Source organism: Paramacrobiotus metropolitanus, unplaced genomic scaffold (assembly GCF_019649055.1).
Source record: "Paramacrobiotus metropolitanus isolate TYO unplaced genomic scaffold, Prichtersi_v1.0 Parri_scaffold0000020, whole genome shotgun sequence".
NCBI classification, from domain to species: domain Eukaryota; kingdom Metazoa; phylum Tardigrada; class Eutardigrada; order Parachela; family Macrobiotidae; genus Paramacrobiotus; species Paramacrobiotus metropolitanus.
Window position 1 is genome coordinate 1,053,781 of NW_026570240.1, and position 23,084 is coordinate 1,076,864.

Sequence of the window (23,084 nt, forward strand, 5' to 3'; positions counted from 1 at the left end):
CATGCCGTATTTTAACAGTCGCAGTGTCGATCGCCCAAAGCCGCAATTACGTTGCAAATGCCGACTTTCCATGCTGGTTTACTTACTCCAGGCTTTTTGGCTAGAATTACGACTGCTTTCAGCTTTCTCTAATCTAATAAACAAATCTATCGATCGCCGGAGCACAGCCAAATTTTCTGATATCTTTTGTTATTTTTGCGTGCCAGTTTCAACATTTGTTGCCAGTTTAGCATGTTTAGGTAGATGCTTACTGTTCAGCATCGTTAACAGCTTCGTTCCTCATATAATTATATTGAAAAAATTTCTCCCGGCACGCGACACCACGGAAAATTGCAACTGGTTTCACGCTGGGCAAGTAGCTTCGCTTCGCTTCTAGTATGTGATTGTAGAGTAAAACTTGAGAAGTTAAAAACTGTAAAATATGTCGGATTTAAGAAGTACAATACGAGTACTGAAAACTGGTAGAATTGTCTTTTTACTAATTCTGTTGTGCGATGATATGAATCATATGATATTCTTCTCATTTAAGGAGCTGTTGGATTGCAGAAAAGCAGGCAGCATTCTCGGGTAAGTTACAAGTATAAGTTATCTGTAGTCACTTAATATCAGTAATGCAGCTGCAGAAGAGAAATAATTATAGCTTTGGAACTAAAACTTACAAAAATAGATCTCGATACTGTATCTGTAGCTTGTTTTTCGAACATGGTCAAAATGTGTGATATTACTTACTTCAACATAAATCATAACTACTGTAATCTGAAGGCTGAAGCGAATAGCGAAGCACGGAAGTTAATATTAAAATAAATGGCTTGTGAAAATTATGCTTAACATTTTGCTGTATTTAGATACTTCAAACTTCTAGATTATTAAATGCTAGAAATTGCTTGTAAATAAATCATTCTACATAAGTAATGATTGTATTTTACTGATAACTGAGCGATGCTCGCCAATGCACATCTGAGATCTCTATAGATTCATAGAAGTACTCGTATTGTAAATTATACTTACCTCATACTTTATACATGATGGTGATATGGATATTAATCGTAAATTGTGAGACTTTTATGCGTATGACTGGTCAATTGTGCATACCGAGTACACCGAACGAGACTGAAAAGTCAACTTGCAAACGTAATCTACCATTTCGTAAGGACTGTACTTAATAATTATTTTTTTAGTGTCAGCTCTCATGAGGCGAGCAGTATCAGTTTTTATTGCCTGTCTGCAAATATGGAAATTGTTCTCTTAAAATTTCAACTTGTCCGTACAAATACTGTATAAAGAATTATCAGTCAATAATTATGTCGGTATTTGGTTATCTGTTATCGTGTCTCTGAAGTTCTGAACGAAGCTCTCGCAAAGAACAAAGATTGATAAGAATTAGTTTATCTAAATTCATAGTTAACCGTATGTAAGTAACTTCATGCTTTGTACCTGTGAACAATTATTCTGATATCTAGTCTTTTAATTTATTGACACTAGTGTGATAATTAATGGATAGCCCGATCGGCAGCACTTGTATTCGTGCGCTGCATAACTGCATGATTTTATTTCTGATTGTTTTTCAGATAATTTGTTACTGTTGAATTCCTCGCCGAAATGACGTCTTCGAATAATCCAAAAGCTTTCTCGTAAGTACAATATCTGTATAGTAACTGGCAGTAGGTTTGCTGAGAAAACTCTCCATATTGTGCGCCAAATAAAGTTACCAAGCCTGTTTTATTTTCAGCCTTGTTCCCAAAGTCATTAATGGAGGTATTGCCGGCATTATTGGCGTGAGTATTTGGACTACTCGTACTTATTTTTTACTTATTTTTTTACTCGTATTATTATTTACTCGTATTATCATTTACTTATTTTTTTACTTTTAGAAAAACGTAGTTAGAAGAAGAATAACGTTAACATTTTTTTATTTTTAGGTATCATGTGTATTTCCGGTATGGTCATTTGTTTATGTTTGAAGCGATTGTTACGTAATTTAGTTGGTCAAATTACAACCAACTGGTCCTGCAGATTGATCTCGTTAAAACAAGGCTACAAAACCAACAAACCGGCCCAGATGGGAAGCGAATGTATAACAATATGTATGTACATTGTACACAATGTACAGATCCTACAATACGATACGATCTTACAATTATAATACAATACAGTACAATACGATCTTACAATACAGCGTGCGTTCCTGGTATTTAACTGCTCTTTGGTTTGTTATAGAATAATGCATAATCTAATACTATTTAAGTGGTCTAGCACTAATTAATTTAAAGTCGACACAATAGGTAGAATTGATCTTAACTCTGACCACCGAAGAATCGCAAAAATAAATCCGAATTTCAGGTATGACTGCTTTAAGAAAACTCTACGAGCAGAAGGATTTCGGGGCATGTATCGAGGTAATAATTAACCATATCGTCGCAGCGACACTGACAGTATCCGAAGCTGTTTTTAAATCGGATTATAAATAGGCTCGGCTGTCAATATTATCCTCGTCACTCCAGAGAAAGCCATCAAATTAACCGGAAATGATTTTTTTCGTCACAAGCTGGCTGTGAAGTACATTTTGCCTACTGCACTACGTAGCACTATCTCGCGACTTGCAGCCGGATAATGTGGATTCCACTTCACTGTTTTTACAGCGGTAAACTTCCCATCGAACGGGAAATGTTAGCCGGCGCTGGAGCGGGATTGTGTCAGATTGTCGTGACCACCCCCATGGAGTTGTTGAAAATTCAACTACAGGACGCTGGAAGAGTTGGTAATAAATAAATGGCGTCGCACGTGACGTTTTCCCTTTTTTGTAGTAGCTTACGTGATTACACCTCCTCTGGTCGCCGTAGCGTCGCAAGCAGCTACGTCAGGAAATGGCGCCGCTGCAGTGAGTGCTCCCAAAGCCTCCACCATTGCCATGAATTTGTTGCGAACAAAAGGAATTGTGGGGTTATATAAAGGAACCGCCGCTACCATGTTGAGGGATGTGGCTTTCTCTGTTGTCTATTTTCCCTTGTTTGCAAGGCTGAATAGCATGGTGAGCATGAAAGTGCACGATGAAAACCTCCCGTTAGGGGTTTGATAAGTAATACTCCTTTCGGCATTATCACGGCAGCAATTACAACCCAATTCCCTGGTGATGACATCAGCCCTGAGACCGTCCGAAAGCCGAAGCAGTTGCTTTTACCTCCCGGAAAAATTGCGTTTTGGTATATTAATTGTATGAAAGTTGTCCAAAGCATATAAAATCAAGAAAGTAACGTTTTGGGAAATAGTGAACGATTGTTTAGGAAATTTATTTGTATACCCGTAGAAAACGGCCCATTCTTGAGAAACATTTTAGCCTGTATTGCAAGTGTGCATGCGTTTATCACTTCTAGAATTGGTATGTTATGGAATGTTTGATAACAGTGTCAAATGCCACTTGCAAAGCTAAATTTAAATTCGACAACCCGAAGCTATAGATAGTAGGCACTAGGCAGATTGCAACAAACCGGGATAGAAATTATGAATTTACTTGTATGGCATTTGGTGCAATTTTCCGATGAGCTGAAATCGAGGCACTGCGAGTTTGTCTCCTCCATGAATTTTATTAATAATTCTTGTGAACTTTGATGCAACTTGGATAATGTTCTTGAAGTTCCATGCAAGAATATTTGTTGCTTTGCAATTTCAGGGTCCGAAGAAACATCCAGGAAGTGATGAAGCTCCGTTTTGGTACTCGTTCATTTGTGGATTATCCAGCGGTGCTTTTGCTGCTGTCTTCGTTACTCCAGCTGATGGTGAGTTCAAATTACAGGTTTTGATTTTACAAGCTCAGCGGGGTATATGATTGTTCTTGTTTGAAATTTTTGAACTTATTTTAGTTGTGAAGACTCGCTTACAGTTACTCAAAAGAGCGGCAGGAGAGAGGCAATATAGTGGTGTGGTGGATGCTTTCGCGTATGTCATCGGTTTTTGTGTCGTCCTGTTTTTCCATTAGAGTGATGATATTCAATCTCTCTTGCAATGCAGGAACATCGTCCGCTACGAGGGCGTGAGTGCTTTGTTCAAAGGAGCTGTCCCGCGCGCTATCGTCATCGCACCCTTATTTGGCATTGCTCAAACAGTGTATTTCCTCGGCATCGCGGAAAAGCTATTAGGGATACGTAAACCGGAAAAAATCGATATGCGCACCATTGTCGATACTGCGGAGAATAACTAACCCATTCCTCACTCACTCCATACACTCATTCTCATCGTGTCGTGTTAATGGCGTAACTTATTGGCTTTTTCGTTTCCTTGGTCTGTGATTCGTTCATAATATTCTGTCGCTCTGTGCGGGAACATTCCGGTAGATTACTTATCCTTTCTGTCCGTCTGCAACTCTGCATGCACGTACGGGGTTTTTACGTTGCTGTTCTGTTCTCACGCAAGTTGCGTTCGTCAAACTTGGAATGCATTTAATGCTGGAATTCGGAACGAATAAGAACATCAAACCTCACGTTTTGAATTAAACCAACAATCCATGCACATATAATATGACGTAGAACATACAGCAAGCAATCATTTAAACTAATTTCTGAAACCATTTTCGTTTTCTTCACGATAAGCACACACGTGCATACTTTGCACATTTAAGTTAAAGCAAATAAAACCGAAGTAATTCAGCTGCTAGAATTCTAAAGACATACTATTCCGAAACAGGCGCCTCTTGTCTCACCGTGGCATCCCAAAATATTCACGGAAGAGAACATTAATCCATAAACTTCCGATTAGGATTGGCACCAAATAATGCATTTCGAATTTGAGGAAGATTCTGAAAATTCGAAACAGAATATTTGCGCCTGCAACAACGTAGCGAAATACGCATTGCCCATGCACATCATCTGGTTAAACTTCAGAATAAAATTATAAACACTCTGCGTAGCATAAAATCGTTCCCGCGGTGCGGTTTGTTTCGCACAAAGCCACGAAGTATTTGGCAATATTTGCAAAATGCTGCATTACGTAGCATTATTCAGTTATTAATTAAAAAAGTACATGTCTTTACACCGCTGACTAGTACTGTGCATAAAGTCACACAGGCATTCCGTATCACAAAGGAAAAGATGCGAAACCCCCTGTCTGTCTTTACTTGTAACAATCTGGATGTTCCCAGCCACAATTTACTCAAAATTACCTCGCGAGCAACAATCTCCAACCTGCTTTCCAGGGTACTCCTCATCTTAATTTTTCCACTACCGCTCTGAAGCACGACACCTCCAGAACTAAAAAAAAACAACATAACACTCATTTCTTGGATGAAACGCTGTTTCGCAGCTACAGATATGTCACAGACTCGTAGACACAAATTAAAACGACAGAATATGCAAACAAAAAGCACACATACGCGTAGTATCACGACACATGAATACATACGACACAATGTCTTATAGCACCGTACTCGTAAAAAACCGGTACATAACATATCTATATACGTAAAACAAACTCACGTATCCTGTCCTAGTAAATCGTTCTCATCCACATGGGCCCGTACATCCCGACTGGATTTTTCTTTATATTGTGGAACACTCTCTCTGACGATATCCTAAACAGTAACAATAAATAAATAACACCAGTAAAAAAAACCGCCAAATTAAGAGCAACTCTGCTTATAAACTTGGCTGTTCTCACCTGAACGACATGAAGATCTTGACCCCGACACTTAACGACGACAGTCGGTTCCAAAAGGTTGAAAAGCCCCTTTAAAATATTTCAGTTTACTAATTCCGTACATCAGTTTACAAGAGATATACAAATTCATTGTTCATCACGCACTTCGAGCGTCAAGTTACGAAGCAGATCCACATAGCGATTCTGATCTTTAGTAATATTTCCTAAGCGTTTCCGAGCTTCTTGCAAAATATTCTGCAAAACAAATACCATAAACTCAACGTTATATTCGGTTTCGCTGGTTACAATCGTAATAATCCACTAAGATCCGGACACAAGACTGAGTTCTTACAATCGACTTACATTAATAATATGAACAGTTGAATATTACAATCTTTTCATGGGATAAAACCATTATTCACCAGTCACAAACAATGCAGTAGCATCCAGTTTAAAAAATGACAAAATGCAAGTGTTGAAAACTCTCTGTGGTATTCAGTTACAGTACTATTGCTGTTTACCTGAATGTGATCGTCACGTGCTCGGAGGACTTTCAAGCGAGCTTGGTTCAGGAGGTTGGAACTCTGACTACAACGAAATCCAGCTTAAAATCCTTTCGGTCAAAGAGTCTAATTTCAACAGATAGGGGAAATGTCCCTTACATCTTTTTCTGCAGCTCGATCTGTTTTTCCTTGCGCTCATAGAATTCCATAATCTTCAATCGCTGTTGCTGCACTAATCTCCCCTTTTCGATGTTAAACTCTTCTTCCGCCTGTCATGTGCACATCGTTAACTAGGCGACATTCTTCGAAATCCATGTAAATTTACCTTTGCATCGATTTCTTCAGCCTTTTCATTGGCTTCTTGTTCGATGAAAGCCATCATGTGCTTAATCTGCAACCAGCAAAGATAGCCATTTTCAAACCTGGAAATGAGCCTCCCAAACGCTGCATCTTAGTCCAGCTGGTACGAACCTGCTTCTGAACATCTGCGTCCGTAAGCGCCATTTTTATGGGATGGAAGTAAAAAATATGATATTACGAAATCCACAAAGGATGGAAGGGGATGAGATAAAACAACGGGGAGTGAAATAGTAAATTTACACTAGGCCACTAACACATGGAATTTTTGAACTAAAATCGCTCTACGATTGCCCTTACATTCAGCTATTGGCAGCTGCATGTCACATGGCCCTACGGTCCCAAAATCCGGTGCAGTGTGCTTTATGACTTTGCATACCGCATCATCGCCCGTCTGGAGTCTAGTTGCGTTTTACAGTCAATAAAATAACATGTTTTTTTAAGTAACCGCCGGCCCTAGATCTTACGTATAGCTCTGCTGCGCCTGGCCACACAAAAATCCTGGCCCGCCTGGGACTACGGGACTACTCGTATAAAATTTATAAAAACAAAAACTGCGACGAAATATGACGTTTTCGCAATACTCGCAACTGACCGTGAGTCGCAAGCATAATCCATAAAAAAAGTTACTGCGGCATATTCAGTATCCTTTGAATAAGCACTGTGCTGGGTTAAAATTTCGTGGGTAGTAAATCGGTTTTTAATAATATCCGCAATCCGTAATTATTAAACAGTATTATACGGAAGGCGGAAGTAAATTCTTTTGCGCCGCTGTGTGACCTTTACTGCGCTGTAAATCAGGAAGTGCACGATTTTTATTGTTTAAACAACGAATAACAGCGAGCCGCTTCAATGGTTTACCTAAAACTTGTCGTGGTTACAACAAATTATAATTTTGTTCTGAACGTTTCGTTAGATTTTATTATTAACTTTAATACACTCCCTGCTCCCATTCGAATTCAATTTTGCTGTGATACTGTACGAGTACCAACGCTGCGCATCCGTCGTGCTGGAATATTATTATTGCACTGAAATGGTCCAGTAATCATCTGTGATGCTTGCCTGCAACCGAAATCAGGCGCAACAGCAGTGCCAACTCATCGCGACTGTCGGGCCAGAAGATAAAGGTCATTCACCATGACTTGCTTCCCAGAGACAAACTTTGGAAGTAAATTTGTGATCATTATCGAAACCCTAATGCCTTTCTAACACCTAAAGGAAACTAATATCGCTTGTATAAATCTGTCAGACCCCAGGTCTAACCGGCTGCACAGCGCACGTTAAATTCCATGGTTATACCGTTTCATCGATGGTTAAACCATTCGCACCTGCCGACCATAACTTTGATGGCCGACCTACGTCCCCGTGTACGTATATATCTACAATACATGCAGCCATGAAATCACAACATGACGATTTGCAGTGATTGTAAAATATTCCCACAGTAAGTGTTGCCGTAATCTTAATTGTATTACTGATCAAAGTCGCACGTGGTCGAAAACTTAGCCAAAACTTAGCTTGCAGAAAATTGTGAATCCGAAATTGGTGCGAACTTTTGAGAAGCATCTCGTTAATACTGGATACTACCGAACCAGGATAAAAATACCAGCTATAAAAACCTACCGTGCTGGGCATGCGCAGAGTAAATTAAGCTACCATAATACCTCTAACTACAGGTGCTTTTGAGAATCATTGGGAAGTTCGATCGATCCTAACGTTAATACGATATAAACACTATAAAGATGCACTTATTTGGCGGATTGCTTTTGAGAAGCTAATCACTTGGAACCTCGATTTGGATGCGCTCACGACTACGACTAGAAAACCAGGATTATGGTTTGCATCACGTTCCTTTTATCTGCATGCATGGATTTTTCTAAAATTCTATGGCGCAGTATTGGAAAATTAGGAATTTCAGTTCTTGAAACCCGACTTCCGTTACGGATATCACTGACACATTTGATATGCTTATCTGTATTCGTCCATGGAGTGGTCAGTGAAAGTAAGAAACTGCAACACAATACACATATAAAACGATTGGATAGTATACAGATATAACATACACCACCCGGAGTTCTGCTTGTGTATCAGGCCCGGAAACCTGGTGGACAGTCGGTCAGGATGAACTTCGCGATACCCTGAAGTCCAAACTAAACCACAATATCGCCAAAAATGTGATAGTGTTCCTGGGTGATGGAATGGGTGTTACTACAGTTACTGCGGCACGAATTCTGAAGGGGCAGCTGGATGGAAAATCCGGTGAGGAAGGCTATCTGCATTTTGATCGCTTCCCGCACACTGGACTTTTAAAGGTGCTTATGTACACACAAACCATCGTACTCGTGTGTTTAATTTAAAGATCAGTCTGGCAGAACATCGAATGAATGGCATCTGGCTGTCAGCGATACTGAAGGGATTCATATTAACGAAAGAAAAACAAAATTTCCGATTATGATTTCAGGCTTATTCCAACGATAAACAGGTTTCAGAATCCTCTGCAAGCGGTACAGCTCTGTTTTCGGGAATGAAGGTGAATTCCGAAACGATCGGTTTGGACAGCTCGGCTGTCCCCAAAGAATGCAAAAATTCGCACCTCCACCACATCGACGGTTTGCTGTTGTGGGCGCAACAAGCGGGTACGTTATCCACTCCCAGAAATACTGTAATTTGATTAATTCGTCGTAAATTCCATGCTATGCGAATCGAAAACACTCAGGAGTAATCTTTATTCCGTAATACCACAGCTACAAGCAGGACATTACTGTTTTAGATTTAAATAAATTAAAAAGTTTGCTTCGTGTCGGTTGGCATGTTAATATTTTGCTGATATGAGTTTGCTCACTGTTAACAGGCAAGTCCACTGGAATTATTAGTAACACTCGAGTTGTGGACAGCACACCGGCATCACTGTATGCACATACGCCGGAAGAGGACTGGGAAGCAAGTTACTACTGCATATTATTTTTTAGTTTGTATCCTATGTTTGTTGGATGGATTGCATATTATAGAAAATTAGAAAGAAACTAGATGGCGCCAAATCTGCGACTGCAAAGCTTACTAGTGTAGCGAAATCGAAATTGATTTAGGTGGACAGTGCCATACCTGCGTCACAGCGGGAACTTGGGTGCAAAGATATTTCCGTCCAGCTGATCGACGATTTACCTGGTCGAAATATAAATGTAGGCAGTTAGCTGTGTCAAAATATTTTTATGTTTCGCTTGACGGCTTTTTTAAACGGCGTTATGGACCGTTTCTCCTGTTGTAAGGTTATCCTGGGGGGAGGACGACTCAGCTTTCTGCCGCAAAATCATTTGGATGAGGAAAGTAACAGTTACGGAAAGCGACTGGATGGCCGCAATTTGGTTGAAGAATGGATGCACGACAAAAGGCGCCGTAATGCTAGCGCTGGATACATGCAAAATAAAGAAGACTTGAAAAATATGGCGAATGCAGAAAATGAATTCTTGCTGGGTATAAAAGTTTTTTTACACGTGTATAATATAGTCGGTATTATACCGGAAATTCGGTCAGTTCCTAAGTATAACCTGCCTTGAATTATTGGTTTCAAAATCATTAATAATTATTACAAATTACAGTCCTGCGCACAATATTTAGGTCTATTCAATCCGGAAAAAATGAGTTTCGCTTGGGATCGCGGTGATTCTTCTCCGGAGCCAGCGCTCGATGAAATGGCGGTGGCCGCTGTACGGGTATTACGGAGAAACCCGAAAGGCTTTTTCTTGATGATTGAAGGAGGTCTGATTGACGATGCCCACCACAGAGGAATGGCGGCAAACGCACTGCATGAAACCATTGCTCTGGACAAAGCTGTTCGGGCGATTGATGACTGTACACACGAGAACGATACGTTGCTAGTAGGTATGACCTTTGATCATAAATTATTATTACACAAATATAAGAGAACCATACTTAACAAATAACAACAACAACTTCATACGCGCTCTTGTTGACGGAAACAACAAATTTAGCGAAACTGGAGTGCATATTGCATATTTAAAATGACTAACAATATTTTGAAGTTGTTGCCGACCATTCCCATTCTTTGCTTTTTCTTGGATATCAGAAACGAGGTAAGCTAACTATAATGAATTCAAATACTATTAAGTATTATAATTTGTTCAAGGTGCTGATACTATTGTTATAAACTGTATATATACATAAAACGAGTTTTTCGGATGACGGTTTTACTTAATACTATACTTATACACATAATTATTATACTTATATAAGCGTACTTAATATTATACTTATATAAGCGTACTGCTAAACTAAGTAATTCTTTATATGTAAGTCCTAATTTTTTATATAAAAAATCGAAGATAATTAGTGCAATTTTTGAACAGACCGGTAGTGTCAACCTCTAAGAAAACAGAACGGAATCTTTAAGAACCAGTCTATGCCTTGTCCAGTTCTAACCGCTTAATTTTAACAGAGTACGTAAATTAATGCCCTGATTTGATTTGGTTTCAGGAACATCCATACTAGGTAAGTCAGGGCTGGCAAAGCGGTAATAAAGTGCAAAAGAGTCAATTAAAGAAAACATTTTTCGCGAGCACTAAAAAGTTTATAATACGAGTATAATATGGCGATCGTACTACAATCGCGTTGGCTATTGAGACTTAAGAGTAACTGCTTCGAATTTCTTCCAAAGGTCTAGCAAACGCCAAAAAAGCAGCGGATGGTAAACCGTACACCTCACTTCTCTACGCTTCCGGTCCCGAAAGCCCTCTAAACACTCCAAGGCTGAACATTTCGGGGCAAGACACGAGTAAGCTTTGTAGTAACGGCATACGACAAGACCTAAAATTGCTGAAGTATCTTCTGAAACATTACACCGTAACGGCATTTTCTGGTAAGGAAAAATCGACGATCCTTCGTAAAGTTCCGCACTACATCAAGCTGCACGTCAGTTACTGGAATCTGAAGCAAACTGACCAGCAAGACAGCATTATTTTTTAATGTTTTATTATAGCCGCGGCAGGATACCGGCAACCAGCTTTCATTCCGTCTTCTTGGGCTGTAGGTGTAGACCCATAGTACACCCTTTCTCGTATAATATGTTGGTGCATGGTGTAGATGCACATGGGAGAAGATGTTCCAGTATATGCCAAAGGACCAATGTCCCATCTCTTTAGCGGCGTCCATGAACAAAACTACTTTGCGCATGCGATTAATTACGCTTCGTGCTACCGAAGCGATCTTTTAAATGCATGTAATTCTGGGCAGTTTGCAAACAATACAGGAAATTAAATAACCCAAATTCAAACGGTTTGATCACAGACACAACTTCTGGCTATTTCAACCGGCATATAATAAAATTCACACGTTAGCCACAGAAAATGCGGATAAGAACATGAACATGTGGTTTATTAAAATCAATTAAAACATTCAAACATGACGGCAGTTATAAATACACGATAAAAAATAAAAACCGTCGACAGAAGCAGCAACCTTCGTGCGTAATGTAGATACCTATGCAATTCTTTAATTTACCTCCCTTCAAGCACATATTGTCAAACACCAGCAGTATCCAGAATGCTATCGGCTTGCGCATCACTAACACGGATCAGAAGAACGGTCACATTGTCACCAGACAATCGTTTCAACGAATCTTTCGCTAATGCCATGCACGCATTAGCATATTTTTCATCCAGTTCCTCCTTCTTGGCATTCTAACGAATAGGAAGTGTATTTTACACGTTTTCACGACAAAAAAGATAGGAAGCAGTACGCAATCATGTAACGAACGTTAAGTTTAATTGTCACTTTTAAACTTTTTTATGCAACGCAGAAAGGAAACTCTTTCAAAACTGAAATCGCTGAGTCATAGTGAAATCATCCTTAACTCCTTAACACTCACCGAAACCAAGCATAAAACGACCTTCATCGCATCGGCCGGCGATAGGGCTTTCCATAATCCATCACAAGCAATAATTAGAAATCTGCAACATTGAGGCAAGGCTTAATTTTTCACGTCAAAAAAGCCAAACATGAGCCAAACACCAAATGCCCATACTTATCATCCGCAGTCAACTGATACTTGTGCACGGAAGGTACACATGACAGTCCCGTGTTTTTCTTGTAAGGCAGATCTCCAAGGGATCGGGACACTGCAACAGATTATACAGATCAACAAGGGTATGGAAATCCAAGATCGCAATACTAATACCTTCAAGGACACCATTTAAACGTCCATCTCTGCAAAAGTTTACACTGACACAGTGTCAACAGCATTGCAGAACGTGCCAGAAAGTCTTATCATACCGGACAAAACCACCTTGCTGCTGGATCCGCTGCCTCTCTTCATAAATCAAGGGAGTATGGTCCACGGTCAAGGTTATCACTTTGTGCTCCTTTCGTGCGCGGTCGAAGCGACAAACCACGGCCTGTAAACAGAAAACAGACATAAGTAAGCTGTCTGCATGACCAAGCTTAATTAAGAGCACAAAAACACTACTCGTACACTTTTCTACCTTGCTGTCGCCGACATTAGCCACGTATACTTTATTGTTCACTACCAAAGCTGTCGTAGCTGTTGTACCGTCTTTCCACGGCGGTTTCCTAATGGAAAAGGAAATTGCGTATTTTATTAAGGAACAGCGTACTATTTCGAGTTCAGAGATGAAAGAGTCCAACCACGGAATATACTTACTGTTTGGCAGCTTTGGACAGCAAAGCTGTATCTGCTGATTTGAAAGCACTTATTACCGATCCGATTATGGCTGCATCGAGATCGGTTGCATTTAATCCACCTGAAAATGAAAACTTGGTGTATTGCCGTTTTCTCAGCACATTGTACGCTGCTGCGCTATCAGCCTATCACCTCTTTGAGCAAAAGCGGCCATAATGTGTTCGTTCATCTCCTGCTCCATAAACTTCGATGCCCGACTTCCATTATGCCCGTCGAATACACCATAATACGCCAGGCGTTTTCTTCAAAATTCGCAACAGTTATTCGGATTCAAATGGACTGATAATTCCAAACAGAGGGGCAGTTATGCAGCAATTACATATCGGAACGGCGACACAGTCGATCATCACTGAACTGATCCACGACAACGGAATGGTCCTCCATATCCTCGCGCTCACCCTGAAGTTCGACACGGAAGCCTTTCAGCGGTAAGCCGACGCCTACAAAAAACAACGCCATCATGCACATGCCAACAGCGATGAAATGTGATCGTGTTTACTGATGTACAACCATCGGTGACAACTGGAAGATTTGACAGAGAATTGGAAGCGTCCGCACACCTTGCTTCCCCCTGAGGTCCGCCGTCCAAGGCTGGTTGTTTGTTGGATCCGTCACTTCCGTCAGGATCTTCCTCGCTGTGCTTCCGTTTGGCAGCGCCTGCTACAAAAAAATTACTTCGGAAATACCGCAATCCACGCACATCTCATGCATGACCACATACGGATGCAGGTTGCACGACAGACTACTACCAACGTGAACGAAGAATACTTCTATACATTTCGCACCGCTTAATACTGCGGCTTCATGGTTAGAGATCTGCGAACCTCTACCGCTCGTATCTTGTATATCCGGTTTGAGTGGATCTGGCAGTCCGTCAAACAGATCCATGTTAAAAATTCATAAAAGTGATCGCGAAGACGATCGGTGATTGCCAGTTCCAGTAAAGTGACAGACTGCACCTGCGTATTCAGAAAGCTGGTCTGCCCTACGATTGTGGGCACTACGGAACCGGGACAACAACAACTAAAGGTCTAAAGCACAATAAAAAACCATTTTAAAATGATACTAGCAAGTAGCAACCAACCAAATCTGACCTGACAAAGTGAAAATTCTTTCGCTACGGGGTATGGACATGCTCCCTGCAGGTGGCGGAAAGAAGTGATAGCACACCGATGGCAGCACATGGCATGCCGTGCCATACGCTCTGCATCTGCCATTACTTAATTTGTACTTTTCAAATTTGACTTTAAACATAAAAGTAAAACGTTTTCTGCCCTTTTTTGTGAGTATTTCGTACTTTATAATCGTTGCATTCTTATAATAAGTTTGAGATAATAATTGCTTCCCGCTGATCTTGTTTGTAGGTATTTCTCAACATCTTCCAATTCTTCCACTTCACGGAGGCCTCTCATTGAGCATTGTTGTGGTATCGGGAGAGAAATTCAGTCCACAGGTCTGAAAATGACAACCTGGACGGCAAAGACATTGGAGAACATGTTAGGAAGAAAGGTGGGTAATGACAGATGTTTCATTTTGAGATGATATAGAATTATGGTGCAAAATCCGGATAACATTTGGCAAAAGTCATCGCCTTCTGTTGTGAGCGAAAAACTCGCCAAGCAGCTGGAAACGTCAGCATATCAGCTACTCGTACTGTATTGTGTATCACTATCTGTGCTGCCGTGACTGCGTCAACTCTCCTGCTGCAACTGGGGGAAGAAAGAATTTTTTTTTTTCATGACTGTGTTGTTTTTGTTCCGCTTCGAGTATGCCCTGTCCTGAGTGAGCACAAGTTTCGCCTGATACGCGTAACGTTTCTGTTGCGCTAACGGGAATTAGCAATATGGAAATAATTTACTAATTTACCTACAGTAATTTGTTGCAGTATCGATATCCGGACCAGACAGCAAAAGACGTCCATAAACTGCTTTCATACTACTCAGATTTGCGCCCCAGCATGTCAGATTACGGTAACGTTCCTACTATTCTACTAACTAATAAAATGACCATGTTTTAATCATCGCTGACAAGTTTTACGGGTTACTGATCACTTATCAGGCTGTACTTGTGATTTGCGTTTGAAGTACATCATTTTTATTTTTGGTATTTTGCGCAGTCATGGGTTTAATGCTTTTAGTGTTTCCTGATGGTTCGAATAAGGAGTTGATGAATCTTTTCGGTACATTGCCAATCAATTACAAAGGTAACTGAACGTTTTGGCGCACGAGGTCTGTCTATCTGACTAAGGAGTTTTGCATCGTGTTCGGAATTTTGTCTAGCATACTGCTGGGGAAGCCACAGACAGTGAATAAGAAATCCGATATATCCATATTCTCTGTTTTCATTCAGTTGACCAGTTAACCCTAAAAATTTCCCTAACCCTAAAAAAGTTCCATTTACTGCAGGTAGCACATATAACATTCCGGTGCAGATCTGGCTTATGGATACGCATCCTCAAAATCCACCTTTCTGCTACGTGAAACCAACCCCTGACATGAAAATTAAACCAAATTTGCACGTCGATCAGAATGGACGCGTTTATCTGCCATACTTGACCGATTGGCGCCATGTACGTAATGATGATAACCACTGTTTGTCAGTTTGTCTGTTTTTTAGTGTCTTGCAGTATTTATGGTTAGACTGTAATAATTATGTTCTTCTTGATTAGAACTCATACTTTGTACTTATGGTTAGACTTATATTCTTCTTGATTAGAACTCATCCGATTTGCTGGAATTTTGCCATATTATGGCGATGATATTTGGGGAACAACCTCCGGTGTACTCGAAAAAAGCAGGCGAGCAAGCGAATAGGAACCAACCGCAGCCAGCCACCGGAAATCCCAGTATATACCACTTAATACATTACATTTTCAAGGAATAGCAAAGCATCAAGTGTTTTGCAGGTCAAAATTTCAGCCCGATGCCTATGCCAAGTCTCCCTGGAGGTGGTGGTTATCCCGCTTATCCTCCGGCTCCTCCAGGGGCATACCAGACTCCGTATCCTGCCTTTCCGGGTGTGTTTTACGAGTATTTTCTATAAAAAGTACCAACTGAACTGATTTGGAAAAAACGGTATCAATTTTGATTTGTTAACAGCAGGAGGGTACCCACCTACAGGTCAGCAGAATACCGGATATCCGCCTGCAGGCCAATATAATGCGTCCAATCGAAATTCTTACCCGGCTTTTAATCCCGCTAACTCGAATGGGCCTAGCTATCCACAGTCATCTCCCTATCCGGCATACAATCCCGTGGCTGACAACAAACCGTCGAACACTGGCACAATTTCAGACGAACACATTCGGGCGTCGTTGATTTCCGCAGCGGAAGAGAAGCTGGGGAGGCGGTTGAACGAAATTGTTATGCAGGCACAAATGGAAACGGCAGAATTATCCAAAACCCATGACGCGTTAGAACGTGGGAGGAAAAATCTGGATGATATTTTTGATCGTCTTTCCAAAGAGCAGGTGTGAAAGGATTTGTAGAATGTCGTTGAATTATCACATGTATTTCAGTATTTGTATTTGTTTGAAACAAATTTTGCAGCGCGCTGTAGACCGAAATGTTAGCTTGTTGACCGATAGAACAGCGGATCTTAGGACAGCGCTGGACAAGGGAACGGATGATGGCCCATTTGACATTGATGAAGCCGTTGTACCTGCTGCACCTTTGTACAAACAGTAAGCAAACAGTGGCTTAAGTTTTTACTTGGTGACAGGATCGTTAAAAAGGAAATGTGGAATGGTAGATGATGTAAGGCATAAATTTATGTAAAATAATATTGTAAATACTTCAGAAATTTTGGTTTGTGTTTAGCTTCAGGTGTGTTTTTTGCTTGTCCAGGTTGCTCAACGCTTATGCCGAGGATAGCGCTTTAGAAGATGCAATCTACTATATAGGCGAAGCTCTTCGCAAAAACTCCATTGATTTTGACCAGTTTCTGAAGGTATGCAAACAAAATTTTGACCAATTTTCTGTGGTGCACGTTGTTATCGTCCAAGCAGGTGTGAATGTATTGCATTTTTTATTTTGCAGCACGTTAGGGAACTCTCAAGGAGGCAGTTCATTCAGCGTGCCCTTCTATTAAAGTGCCGCAATAGAGCCGGACTGCCATAAAAAACATGACGCTTATTATGTTCGGCTTCTCATTCCTCGCTTTTTGATAAGAATTCATGTTGATGGTATCTGACTTGGACATTGATTGTTTGGACTTTGTGATCACTTGCGAGAGAGATCTTCGGATTGGCTGAAATCGTATGTACTGTAGTTTGCGTGGTTATCGTTTACATTTAGCGGGCGATTACCTCCTTGATGGATTCACAATCCTAATATTACTCGCCAGTTTTTCTTTTCAAATTTGATGTGCTTTTTCTTTTTCTGAAGTTGTCGTGAATGATAACTCTGCTTGATTTTGCATAGTACCCATTTGTGTTAGTACTCGCAGTCGAGAACAAGTGTTATTCTATTTCCAGATCCGAATAAACGAAGCAGCTGTATACGTAGTTTCAAAATCTCTTTGCGGATTTCGACTTACTTTCAAAAGCGAAAACAATACGATTCGTAAGTCGTAACAGGTTTTTAATACTTGTCATATCTTATAAAATTAATTTTGCTGGGCTTGATACAATGTTGAGATTCTGGAATTATCTATTCACGATCAGATTAGCGATACAATACAATCCCAACTTCCATATAAAAGTAAAAGATTTGTACTTACTGATTACACAGCCTCACCCGACTACGGAAACAAGCGGCCTACTCACATAAAACATTTCGTCCAAAATAGCCGTTGTTGGTTCTGTTCTCATAACGCACGCCGCGTTGGATTTCAAAGCTGATTCGCTGGCGTAGGAGGTCCGTCGCCCGTACCTCACCAGTTACTTGTCGTATCATCTTCCCAACTTCGCTGGGAGGCCGCTGGGGCGCTTCCAACTGCGCCCCGCTGTCTTTCGTACTCACGCCTCGGAGGGGGGCTGGGCTTCACTTGACATGTCGGATAAGCTGCCGCAAGTAGTCTCCACCGAGCTTCGGGTGACTGGTTCGTCCAGTCGGTCATGCCACTGAGTAAGCCGATGCCACAAACTACAAAGGCCGGGGAGAGCAAGCTTCTCAATGGTCCGGATTCGGAGACTGCTCTGTGCGACCGGAAATGACGCTTGCATCCATATGGCGTCGGTGATGTTCACATTGGCAATTGTGGACAGACAGCCAATGATCATTAATTTTTGTCGAATTGTCGCAGCAACTCCGCTTTAAAGCAACACCCCGCTTTTCGCAAACTATAAAGCAGTTTATTAAACTGGACCCATGCTTTATTTCAAAAGGAACAATGCGTGGCGGTCAGGCTGACTCAGGCAACTGACTGGTGAGGCTGGAGCCTCAGCCTGGAGGGTCAAGCGCTCAGTCATCCTGGCGATCTTCCTCTGCTCCAGCAACTAGACTCTAGAGTGTGTTCGCAACTGCGTCATCGACTCATCGTATAATGGTGCGCCGAGGTTAGTCAACATAATTATAAACTACGTCATAGAAGTATGGCAACTCTTTCCGATGTGGCTTCTTTTTAAACAATAGTGCATTAGCGCTGCAATTTGTATGTGTACAAATCACGCATACATACATACAACTAAGACGTTTTCGCAACTGCCATTGGCTGGCCCGGCCTACTTGTATAGATGTATGCATGATTTGTACACAGTACACAGTCATACTGTACAAGTAAAGCAAATGCACTAATTAATTCGGCAGTATGGCACACTACTTCTTTGAGTTTTGGACTTTTGGCTTTTACTTTTACGATATTTGTAATTTGTTTTACTTCTACTTGTGATTTATCATTTATCAGTATTTTATGTGTGCATTGCAAAGGATTGCAATTATTTACTTACTTAAAGCTGTTTGAATCATTTAACAAATTAATACACACTGGCACAGCAATGAATGAGTCTTATAGAATTTTAAGTTCTTGGTTATCCATTCGCAGTTTATCTGACTTTGCCTTGCATTTCGTGCAAACTTCATCAGTAGCGTTAGGAATCTAAGAGTTCCGGAGACTTGTGAATCTTAATCAACCATGGCCCTCAAACTTCAGGGGATGGAAAATTACATGGAATCTGATGAAGAAGGAGATGGGCGCGACTCTGTGTCTTCGTATTCTCCTGTCTCTACAGAAGGTGGTTCTCAGACGGAAAATGAAGCGAAACCTGGTTTAGATCTGCCTTCGCGCATCGGCATACCTTCCGAACAATTCGGTACTCCGCGCTCCCAAACGGACAATGTAGATATATCCCAGTCTCTCCCCGCCAACCGTTTTGGATTCCCACAAAATGTCGATCTGCGCGACGAAGAAAAAGTGAAAATTCCCGATGACGCTCCGAGAGCATGTCCTGCAGTATTAGAAGAAAGGGTTGCTGATCTCGTGGCCAAACAGCGACGCCATAATTATGACATTAACGCTGAAATCCACAAGAGCAAGGAATTTCGTAATCCAAGTATTTATCAGAAACTGATTGAATACTGCGGCATTGACGAAGTAGGTAGTAATTTCGATAAAAATGATTTTGATCCCACGCGATGGACTGACGGTTCCAGTATGGAAAGTCTAGCGAAAGCACAGAGCATCGCAATGGAGAAATATGAACGCGAGAGGAAAGCCAAAGGAGGCCCGGAGCCAGCTGTAAAGCGGAAAACCAAATGGGATTCCGATCCCAAGCCTGGCGTTCCTGCACGCGCTGTTGGTCATGGAGTCGCTAAAGTGGCCTCAGCGGGCAATTTAACGAAGTCTACAAAATGATTCGAATTGCTGTGGAAGCGGAGTATTTTTTTGGTCGAACTGTTTTTTGGACCTGATTATCCAATTTTTTTCGATCGCCATGGAAGAATTCCGGGAACGATCCGTTTCATAGTTCATACTACTTTTAATACTTCTGTTCTTATCATTTGTTATCTCGAGGATCGATTTAAAAAATAAACAATATAACACTTAGTCACTGATAATTTTCTCTGATTCGTTTCCAGTGCAGAATTTAAAGAGCAGTATCGGGCATTTAAAGAGCAGTATTCAGAGGCATCTGTTACACGGGCCTGAGAAAATCATTCCCTTGTGTTATATAACGTATGGTTATTACTTAACGTATTGGTTAGTACAGTAGTATTAATATTTCATCCTAGCAAAACAAGCAATAAAAACCACTTTTCAAGTTTTAAAATGAGATCTGTGCAAAAATCCGAATCTTTTCGCTAACCGAAATATGCGGACGAAACGGATTTGAGTGCCGAAATGGGAGTGATGGGGGCATGAGCACCGGATTTACGAGTTGTAGGAACTTGGAAGTACTTCTCGTCCACTACTGGCTCGTTATTTCTGCCAAAAGGTTCAGTTAAGATTTTTTAACTGTCTTTATCAGGGGAAAAGGCTTACCGTACCTCTGCTCAGATAATTTTGGTAAATTGATTGCTTTGGGCAATTCCTCTGGCGAACTATCTGACCTACGGCTACTTCCGGTCCGGGAAGTTCGGGTCGAACCGTCACGCCCAATACCAGAACTTCGAGATAGCGGAGCGGCTGGGATATTGAGCTGAAAAACCGTATCATTAGTGAAAATTGGAAAAGCAGAAATTAATAACCGCATCTATTTTCATAATCACACTTCTTACATCAGAAAAATTCGGAACTGCTGTGGACACTGTTGTCGAAGGATGGAGAGCATGGACCGATTTTCCATTCAATACATTAAGTTGGCGGTTCAACCAAGATATAACGTTGGCATTGTTTTCGAGTGACCTTTCGGCTTCTTCATATTCAGCCTTCGCAGAGTCAAGTGACGAAAGAAGACTAGAAATCTTTGCGTCTTTCTCATCCATTCGAGTTTTTAGCTGCATGATCTCAGAATTAGCGGTGTCCAAGAGCGTCTTTGTATCTTTTAACGCCGACTCCTGCTGAACGACGATTTCGCTTCGAATTTTCAACTGGAACAAATTAGAAAAATTACCAAAATATTAATCTGAAGCAAACTTCTTCAATACTTACTTTGTCAATAACAGTACGATTTTCCAACTGTAATTTCCGAATGATATCGTTAGCTTTATTCAGATCCATTGCCTGCAACTGATAATCTTTTTGCGAGCGGGATATTTTAATGTCCTTTTGCTCAATAATTTTCTCCAATTTTTCCTGCGAATGAAATGAACATTTCCCCAACATTTCACAAGAGACAGATTCAGCACTTACATTCTGATCCTGCACGGCATTAATACGATCCTGTAATCTGGTAACGACTTCCTGATGTTTCTGAACAGAATCTTGGACGTTTTGTTTTAGCGCCTCGAATTCCTGTACTTGACCCTGCAGTTCTACCAGCTGCCGTCGACAGGTCAACACTTCATTATTACGCTGATTGTATTCATTTTCCACGTGTTCCAGTCGCTCCTTCAACTCCTGGATGATCCCCTCATTTCGGTTTTTTTTTTCAATCAAATCCTGCATAAATTATCGCATAACGGATAATTTACAGTACAGTGCCACAACGTTCACCGCATACGCGAGAACAGCTGCAAAGCAAATCCTTATACCCACCTTATTTACCGTTTCCAGTTCGTAATTCTTAGCCTCCAATTTGCTTAACGTCCGCCTCGCGGAAACTTCACCAGATTTTTTATCCTCTTCAAATCTTTGCTGAATTTCCCGAACCGTCGTGGTGGATTTCTCGCGCTCCTTTGTAATTTCATCCGAATATTTGTCGTGTAGTGCACCGATGCGGTCGTTCCACTCCCCTTGAAGCTGCTCCAAATCCGCACTTTTTCTTCGCAGCGTATCTTCGAGATTTTGCAATCTAGCACACATATCCGCCTGCATATTCTGTGCCTATAATGAAAATAAATACGTCTATGAACGAATTTTTTTATAATTTCAACGATCCAAAATAAACTTTTTCCCAGCATATTGTTCCTCCCAAATTTTCGCTATACCATGTATGATGTACCTCCGCATATCGCCTGATAACATAATGATCAAATTAACTTACCTTTTGTTCTATTTGGTCCTTTTCTTGGCGTAAAATTTTGAGACATCTTGCTAAATGTGATTTCACATCGGCGTCACTGCCCGGAATCAATGATAATTTGAGCCGAGTGATATACTGGAATTCATTCGTCTCGATAATTTCAAGTCGCGAACTATGAGGAGCGTCGACATCGACGCCATTCAACAGCAGCTGCGCAATGTATTTCGAGGGACGTCTTTGTTCCTCTTGCAAACACAAGTCCAGGAAATCTATCACATGTCTAGGAAATGTATCAAAATCTATTAGGAATCGCTCTCGGTCTTTCAGAAGCTGGAAATCTTGGGCAGTGATACGGAGATAATGCAGAAAGAAAAGATCATTCTCATCGGTTAAGCGAATTGTCAATGCTCTGTCGCGCTCCAACCCAGGCGCTTTTTCGTACTCAACGGTCACTCGAAGTCGTGCTCTTCGGTCTTCCCTTCCATGACTTCGGATAACAAAAACTAGCTGCCTGTTATATAGTTCCCCCATCCTCTGCAGCGTGTTTACCAACACCGTCGAGAGCAGGCAACAAAAAAAATCAAAGACCAACCGCTCACTGCCGTCACTGGCTCATGCTATACTTCCTATCCACTTTTGCCGTCGGGTGCTTGAGAATTAAAAAAGGTATATCATACAAAATATAAAAAAAATTCAACCAGATAACTTTAGAGGTTCTGTTATTCCAAGCATATTAATTTTGAAACCAAAACATGACAACCAGCTGGAAAAGGGAGAAAGAAAGAAGACTGTCTGACCGCAGACGATTCGATCTCACAAACACGCGTACCGTGAAAAAGAAAAACTTTCCCCCGCCAAGCACTCTAATTCGTACGTGTTGATGATC

General features: G+C 41.0%; 7 protein-coding genes across 16 annotated transcripts; 4 read left to right on the forward strand and 3 right to left on the reverse strand.

The window, feature by feature from the left end:
• Positions 1-95: 95 nt before the first annotated feature.
• LOC129586413 (mitochondrial glutamate carrier 1-like) lies at positions 96-4,474 on the forward strand. 2 transcript variants are annotated; one of them, XM_055479657.1, is made up of 13 exons: positions 96-375; positions 530-567; positions 1,569-1,631; positions 1,730-1,775; positions 1,920-1,937; positions 2,014-2,084; positions 2,341-2,396; positions 2,469-2,556; positions 2,640-2,758; positions 2,841-3,028; positions 3,668-3,773; positions 3,858-3,933; positions 4,006-4,474. In XM_055479657.1, exons 3-13 carry the CDS (start codon positions 1,600-1,602, stop codon positions 4,193-4,195), a joined length of 990 nt encoding a protein of 329 aa, XP_055335632.1. In that variant the 5' UTR covers positions 96-375; positions 530-567; positions 1,569-1,599; the 3' UTR covers positions 4,196-4,474. The 2 variants fall into 2 exon arrangements, with proteins under 2 accessions (XP_055335632.1, XP_055335633.1); XM_055479658.1 differs by having other exon boundaries at positions 96-351.
• Positions 4,417-6,787, reverse strand: LOC129586418 (V-type proton ATPase subunit E-like). The gene is made up of 9 exons (XM_055479662.1): positions 6,600-6,787; positions 6,454-6,519; positions 6,288-6,397; positions 6,147-6,213; positions 5,791-5,880; positions 5,647-5,715; positions 5,466-5,560; positions 5,153-5,240; positions 4,417-4,789 (listed from the first exon to the last, which is right to left on the reverse strand). Exons 1-9 carry the CDS (start codon positions 6,630-6,632, stop codon positions 4,727-4,729), a joined length of 681 nt encoding a protein of 226 aa, XP_055335637.1. The 5' UTR covers positions 6,633-6,787; the 3' UTR covers positions 4,417-4,726.
• An 815-nt stretch (positions 6,788-7,602) lies between these two features.
• LOC129586410 (alkaline phosphatase-like) lies at positions 7,603-11,826 on the forward strand. 7 transcript variants are annotated; one of them, XM_055479648.1, is made up of 13 exons: positions 7,603-7,852; positions 8,162-8,487; positions 8,577-8,797; positions 8,947-9,121; positions 9,337-9,425; positions 9,572-9,664; positions 9,752-9,956; positions 10,101-10,364; positions 10,526-10,576; positions 10,977-10,991; positions 11,158-11,411; positions 11,479-11,525; positions 11,583-11,787. In XM_055479648.1, exons 2-13 carry the CDS (start codon positions 8,319-8,321, stop codon positions 11,710-11,712), a joined length of 1,713 nt encoding a protein of 570 aa, XP_055335623.1. In that variant the 5' UTR covers positions 7,603-7,852; positions 8,162-8,318; the 3' UTR covers positions 11,713-11,787. The 7 variants fall into 7 exon arrangements, 6 of the variants coding, with proteins under 6 accessions (XP_055335623.1, XP_055335622.1, XP_055335624.1 ...); XM_055479647.1 differs by having other exon boundaries at positions 7,796-7,929; XR_008690122.1 differs by lacking the exon at positions 7,603-7,852 and having other exon boundaries at positions 7,945-8,487; positions 11,158-11,274; positions 11,364-11,411; positions 11,583-11,648.
• On the reverse strand, positions 11,570-14,609 carry LOC129586356 (integrin-linked kinase-associated serine/threonine phosphatase 2C-like). The gene is made up of 12 exons (XM_055479539.1): positions 14,574-14,609; positions 14,022-14,228; positions 13,758-13,857; positions 13,517-13,637; positions 13,330-13,439; positions 13,159-13,258; positions 12,980-13,067; positions 12,771-12,892; positions 12,676-12,704; positions 12,523-12,616; positions 12,367-12,448; positions 11,570-12,178 (listed from the first exon to the last, which is right to left on the reverse strand). Exons 1-12 carry the CDS (start codon positions 14,607-14,609, stop codon positions 12,020-12,022), a joined length of 1,248 nt encoding a protein of 415 aa, XP_055335514.1. The 3' UTR covers positions 11,570-12,019.
• Positions 14,369-17,695, forward strand: LOC129586412 (tumor susceptibility gene 101 protein-like). Of its 3 annotated transcripts, none has more exons than XM_055479654.1 (11): positions 14,369-14,479; positions 14,562-14,706; positions 15,083-15,167; positions 15,335-15,400; positions 15,603-15,766; positions 15,913-16,042; positions 16,103-16,213; positions 16,296-16,666; positions 16,746-16,879; positions 17,043-17,145; positions 17,235-17,695. In XM_055479654.1, exons 2-11 carry the CDS (start codon positions 14,659-14,661, stop codon positions 17,313-17,315), a joined length of 1,293 nt encoding a protein of 430 aa, XP_055335629.1. In that variant the 5' UTR covers positions 14,369-14,479; positions 14,562-14,658; the 3' UTR covers positions 17,316-17,695. The 3 variants fall into 3 exon arrangements, with proteins under 3 accessions (XP_055335629.1, XP_055335631.1, XP_055335630.1); XM_055479656.1 differs by having other exon boundaries at positions 16,299-16,666; XM_055479655.1 differs by lacking the exon at positions 14,369-14,479 and having other exon boundaries at positions 14,486-14,706.
• A 1,260-nt stretch (positions 17,696-18,955) lies between these two features.
• Positions 18,956-20,379, forward strand: LOC129586335 (SAP30-binding protein-like). The gene has a single exon (XM_055479516.1). The coding sequence runs from the start codon at positions 19,270-19,272 to the stop codon at positions 19,987-19,989; it is 720 nt and encodes a 239-aa protein (XP_055335491.1). The 5' UTR covers positions 18,956-19,269; the 3' UTR covers positions 19,990-20,379.
• Positions 20,114-23,005, reverse strand: LOC129586330 (spindle assembly abnormal protein 6 homolog). The gene is made up of 7 exons (XM_055479503.1): positions 22,220-23,005; positions 21,772-22,059; positions 21,427-21,675; positions 21,226-21,369; positions 20,853-21,164; positions 20,622-20,773; positions 20,114-20,559 (listed from the first exon to the last, which is right to left on the reverse strand). The coding sequence occupies exons 1-7, from the start codon at positions 22,727-22,729 to the stop codon at positions 20,436-20,438; spliced, it is 1,779 nt and encodes a 592-aa protein (XP_055335478.1). The 5' UTR covers positions 22,730-23,005; the 3' UTR covers positions 20,114-20,435.
• Between the last annotated feature and the right edge of the window lie 79 nt (positions 23,006-23,084).

What these genes read in the sequence shown, in the direction of transcription:
- LOC129586413 (XM_055479657.1), top strand. Translation starts at nt 1,600, where the DNA reads ATGACGTCTTCGAATAATCCAAAAGCTTTCTC. An exon ending in AATAATCCAAAAGCTTTCTC is followed by an intron (nt 1,632 to 1,729) that starts GTAAGTACAATA and finishes TTTTATTTTCAG; the next exon opens with CCTTGTTCCCAAAGTCATTA. An exon ending in ACAGGACGCTGGAAGAGTTG is followed by an intron (nt 2,759 to 2,840) that starts GTAATAAATAAA and finishes TGGTCGCCGTAG; the next exon opens with CGTCGCAAGCAGCTACGTCA.
- LOC129586418 (XM_055479662.1), bottom strand. Translation starts at nt 6,632, where the DNA reads ATGGCGCTTACGGACGCAGATGTTCAGAAGCAG. An exon ending in CTGAAGAAATCGATGCAAAG is followed by an intron (nt 6,398 to 6,453) that starts GTAAATTTACAT and finishes TGCACATGACAG; the next exon opens with GCGGAAGAAGAGTTTAACAT. An exon ending in AAGATCTTCATGTCGTTCAG is followed by an intron (nt 5,561 to 5,646) that starts GTGAGAACAGCC and finishes GTTACTGTTTAG; the next exon opens with GATATCGTCAGAGAGAGTGT.
- LOC129586410 (XM_055479648.1), top strand. Translation starts at nt 8,319, where the DNA reads ATGGTTTGCATCACGTTCCTTTTATCTGCATGCATGGATTTTTCTAAA. An exon ending in CGCCGGAAGAGGACTGGGAA is followed by an intron (nt 9,426 to 9,571) that starts GCAAGTTACTAC and finishes AAATTGATTTAG; the next exon opens with GTGGACAGTGCCATACCTGC. An exon ending in CGCACTACATCAAGCTGCAC is followed by an intron (nt 11,412 to 11,478) that starts GTCAGTTACTGG and finishes GTTTTATTATAG; the next exon opens with CCGCGGCAGGATACCGGCAA.
- LOC129586356 (XM_055479539.1), bottom strand. Translation starts at nt 14,609, where the DNA reads ATGAGAGGCCTCCGTGAAGTGGAAGAATTGGAAGAT. An exon ending in TTTAAATGGTGTCCTTGAAG is followed by an intron (nt 12,617 to 12,675) that starts GTATTAGTATTG and finishes AATCTGTTGCAG; the next exon opens with TGTCCCGATCCCTTGGAGAT. An exon ending in TCGTTTTATGCTTGGTTTCG is followed by an intron (nt 12,179 to 12,366) that starts GTGAGTGTTAAG and finishes CCTATTCGTTAG; the next exon opens with AATGCCAAGAAGGAGGAACT.
- LOC129586412 (XM_055479654.1), top strand. Translation starts at nt 14,659, where the DNA reads ATGACAACCTGGACGGCAAAGACATTGGAGAACATGTTAGGAAGAAAG. An exon ending in CCCCAGCATGTCAGATTACG is followed by an intron (nt 15,168 to 15,334) that starts GTAACGTTCCTA and finishes TAATGCTTTTAG; the next exon opens with TGTTTCCTGATGGTTCGAAT. An exon ending in GCCAGCCACCGGAAATCCCA is followed by an intron (nt 16,043 to 16,102) that starts GTATATACCACT and finishes AGTGTTTTGCAG; the next exon opens with GTCAAAATTTCAGCCCGATG.
- LOC129586335 (XM_055479516.1), top strand. Translation starts at nt 19,270, where the DNA reads ATGGCCCTCAAACTTCAGGGGATGGAAAATTACATGGAATCTGATGAA.
- LOC129586330 (XM_055479503.1), bottom strand. Translation starts at nt 22,729, where the DNA reads ATGGGGGAACTATATAACAGGCAGCTAGTTTTTGTTATCCGAAGTCAT. An exon ending in ATCGTACTGTTATTGACAAA is followed by an intron (nt 21,165 to 21,225) that starts GTAAGTATTGAA and finishes AATTTGTTCCAG; the next exon opens with TTGAAAATTCGAAGCGAAAT. An exon ending in CCAAAATTATCTGAGCAGAG is followed by an intron (nt 20,560 to 20,621) that starts GTACGGTAAGCC and finishes ACCTTTTGGCAG; the next exon opens with AAATAACGAGCCAGTAGTGG.